This window comes from Bufo bufo, chromosome 3 (genome assembly GCF_905171765.1).
Source record: "Bufo bufo chromosome 3, aBufBuf1.1, whole genome shotgun sequence".
Classification (NCBI taxonomy): Eukaryota; Metazoa; Chordata; class Amphibia; order Anura; family Bufonidae; genus Bufo; species Bufo bufo.
Genome location: NC_053391.1, coordinates 643,097,792 through 643,101,786, shown reverse-complemented (window position 1 = coordinate 643,101,786; position 3,995 = coordinate 643,097,792). Strand labels below are relative to the sequence as shown.

The 3,995-nt window shown below is 44.9% G+C and overlaps 1 protein-coding gene across 1 annotated transcript; it reads right to left on the bottom strand.

Moving 5' to 3' along the window:
- Positions 1-260: 260 nt before the first annotated feature.
- LOC120993997 (protein kinase C delta type-like) lies at positions 261-1,748 on the bottom strand. Its single transcript, XM_040422457.1, has 6 exons — positions 1,675-1,748; positions 1,344-1,545; positions 1,030-1,221; positions 778-906; positions 518-684; positions 261-327 (listed from the first exon to the last, which is right to left on the bottom strand). The coding sequence occupies exons 1-6, from the start codon at positions 1,746-1,748 to the stop codon at positions 261-263; spliced, it is 831 nt and encodes a 276-aa protein (XP_040278391.1).
- Positions 1,749-3,995: the final 2,247 nt, after the last annotated feature.

Sequence of the window (3,995 nt, the reverse complement as noted above, 5' to 3'; positions counted from 1 at the left end):
AGACTGCAGGTCACAGCCCTCAGGTTACTTCTAGTGGCAGCTGGAAATGAAGCTGAGGAACAAGGACTGGTGTGGCACAGTACCGATGAGTAGTCAGGAGAGCAGATAGAGGTCAGAGTTTGGAATCTGAGGCTCATACAAGGACAGCAAGTGTTGGTTGGTTTTTCTGCTGTTTATGATGTCAGCAAGAGGCTCTGCTGGAACATGATGTTTTTCAGCCACTGATCTACTGGGGACATCTGTATACAGAGTGGAGCTCTTTACTTCCAGTTTTTCATCTTCCTCCAGATCCTGCGGAAGGTCTCTCTCACAAATCTGCCAAACGTTCTACCAAGAAAAAATTAAAACAGGTTGGAAATGAAATGAAATAGCCTTGCAAAATGGTAACCACCTTCAAGTTTGCTCTGTCCACCCATGAGCAGACTATAAGCCAGTGAATGGAATCCACACTGCACAGATTCACAGGGAATCTCCAATAATCCCCATCTGTATTCCCCTCTCAGCTACAATGACTCACCTGCGTGGTCGTATGAAAGGTTCTTTAATTGGCTTTACGACCTGCCAGTTCTCATTGGCAAATGTGAATCCACAGAACAGTTGTTGATCTCTTTCAGCCATTGGTGACTTATTGGCTTCGGTGGAGGACAGGATGTCATCGATTTTTGTCAATGTCATCACTGGTGGCTATGGAGAGAACATACCAAAAGCGGTGTTGATAAAGAAGGAACACAATGGAACTGTACTACTAGCCACATCTTCTCTGGATCATTTACTTACTGGTCCTAGTTGGAATGGTGGACGAGCTCCTGCTCCCTCTATATCTGTCCAGTTGATTTCCATGAAAAACGGATGTTCCCTGATGTTATCTACCGCTACCTGGCGACTCTCTGGTGACTTGTTTAAGAGCTGGAAAAATGTAGAATAAAGACATTCATTCCATCACACGTTGCAATGCTATCCCTGATTTTCAATGTCCTCCTTTTCATAATATTTAGCCGCTGTATTACTGCTATGTGTCTTTCTACTCACCCCCACTATAAGGTCTCTAGCTTGGGGGTTGAGGCCTTTTGGGTAGGTGGGAACATCATTGATCAGTGACTTTTCGATTGTTTCAGGCAGTATACCGGCATTGAATGGATATTTGCCAGTAGCCATCTCATATATCATCACACCAGCTGAGAACCAGTCCACTGCCGTGTTGTAGGGCTTCCGTAGAAGAATCTGTGAAAACATCCAGCAGACAATAAGAGTTAGAACATTGTCCAGGCCAGCAGAAGTCATGCAGCCGTCCAGCCCTGTAGAAAGAAACAGCTCAGTAGCATGTGCAGTCGATGATTCCTCACCTCAGGAGCCATGTATCTAAGAGTTCCGGCATATTCTGAGATCTTCTTATCCCCAAAGATGTTCATCACGGCAAGACCAAAATCGGCGATCTTCAAGTGACCGGCGCTGTTCATTAAGATATTGGCTGGTTTTATGTCCCTGTGTATGATGCCTCTGGTGTGGAGAAACTGCAGCCCACAGATGATCTCAGCTGCCATAAATCTGATGGCAAAAAGAAAGAAAGAATATCAACATTTCACCCATTAAACTACCAGACTAATAATGACACAAAGCTGCATGTTCCTGACAGCAATCGTCAGTTTTATCTAATATATCCATGTTCTGTCTTACCTGGTGACTGGAATGGTGAATAGGGCGTTGGCTCTCATGAGGACACTTAGATCTCCTCCGCTAAGAAACTCCATGATGAAGAAGGCATAGTCCTATGATAAAAGACAGAAAATAGGATCCAGGTTTCTAAAATATTATAGTAAAGGTCCTGCAGCCTCCTCAGTTGGGATCGGTATAGCTAACCCACTGATCAAGCCTCGATAATGGATCAGACTCTTACCTTGGTCTGGAAGGTGGCATAAGCATGGGTAAACAATGGACTCTTCCCAGTCACCTCCAGGACCTGTCGCTCAATCAGGACAGTGTCTTTAAAGTCCTGAAGCAGGACCCTCTTCTTCACCAGCTTCACTGCCAGTTGTTGTTGGCAGGCGGGATGTGTGGCCAGCATGACCTGTAGGAGACAGAGCATTAGAACTGGAAGAAAGGCCTGTCTTGCCATGAGACCTGATGAGAAGACATGAAGCGTTGACATCCCTAGAGTGATATTACTGCGACACACATGACACACATGAGGAAGAAGTCCCAAGAATTCCTAATACTCACTTTACCATAACCACCCTCTCCAAGGATTTTATGGAAGGTGAAGCTTTCCAGTCCAGTCACAAGGATGGGGGCGTCTGCTGGGATTGTCCCTGGTGGAGACAGGCGAGATACCGTAAGATTTAATATTTCTATATTTTTGCCATTACAATACAATGTAACTACATTAGGGGGTAGCAAAGAAAGGAATTCATAATCTTGGTCATAATTAGGGTTCTCCAAAAGTGGAGAATTCCATGAATTCGTACATTAGGGGGTATTGGCTCTAGGAAACTTAGATCTGCACTCACCTGACAGCTGTTCCATGTCAGTATTGTAGGACATGCTGGGTCTGTCATCAGCTTTTTCCCCCATCTCTTCTCCCCTCTTCCTCTTTCTCTGGATACTCTCCTGTATAGGGCTTCCAGGTCTTTTTGAAGCCTTGATAATTTTTTCTTTGCCGCCATCATTTGCCCTCTCCGGTGTTACTATTCTCCTCCTCTTATTTGGCGGCTGAACTCTCCTCTTTCTCTTCCTCTTCCTTTTCTTTGGAAGATTCCTGGAAGTCTCCATATTCACCCCTAGATGTTATGTTAGGCTGAGGAAGGTCCTGTCTGCCTTCAGCACGTTCCGGGGTGACACTTGGAACGGTTTGGCTAACAGTCCTTCTTTTCTGGTCTTGTATTTAAAAAATTTGCCAAGCACTAGAAAAAGTCGCCTTCACCAGTCAAACGATGAAGAAATATGGCTGCCGTTCAGGTTGCAGAGTTCTAAACCTAACTGTTGCATGATGTCACAAAGGGTCCTGTGACATCACCATATTCTAAAGGTCACATGACATGACAGAGGGACCTGTGGCATCATCAGCCAGGCTGACAGGCCTGCAATTATCAGCAGCTACAAAGTTCCATGCTTTTCTGCTATTTACCTATTCTCTCTATCATTTTAATCCCATTGGAAACAATATATCACCAAAGTAAAAACTTTCCTTAATACAGTTACCTTAACAATGCAACACAAGACAATTCAAGTGTAGTGACGCTTCTTGTCAGGGGCAATGACACATTGTATCCTTTAGAATGCCTCGTAGCCATCCATTAGTTCTTATGTCGTTTACGCAAACTGCGATATTGATGGCCTATCCGACTTCTATGCAAAAGTGCAGGGCACTCCAGCTGGACCACCGGGTGGCTTTATTTACCCAGGAACAGCACCATACATACGGTTGTGGCTGTGTGTGGTACTGCAGATCAGTCCCATGCACTTGAAAGAGATTGAGCTCTGTGAGCTACAGTATGTTACGCAACCAGAACCGAATTGAAGGTGCTGTTCCTGGGTAAACAATGAAGGGGACACAGGGTCCCCTCTTTCAGTTGATTGGATCGGACAGATCGAATTTGAAATCGGCAGCATGTCAGTTTATGCTGCAGTTTTCCCCAGCGGATTTCACCCTTTCAAATGGAGAGGGAAAAGTCCTCTGGCTTTTCCATGGCAAAAGCGCACATCGTACACGTGGTTTTTGTTGCTCGTTTTGTTGCATTTTTTTTAGCAGAACTGCCTGCTCCAATTTCTGGCAGGTGTGGATGTGAACGTACAATAAAAGCAAAGTGGATGAGATTTAATCAAATCCACACGCTGCAAAAAAGATTTCCACCCAGAAGAGAACATAAGGTTCTCTGCAGATTTCATCCATATAGGATGATATCCGTGGTAAATACGTAGCAAAAGCTATCTGAAATCCATGAGACCCTGCCTCTGCAGTGTCCCACTCACGTCACCGTGGGCACCGCAAACGTGCTTTT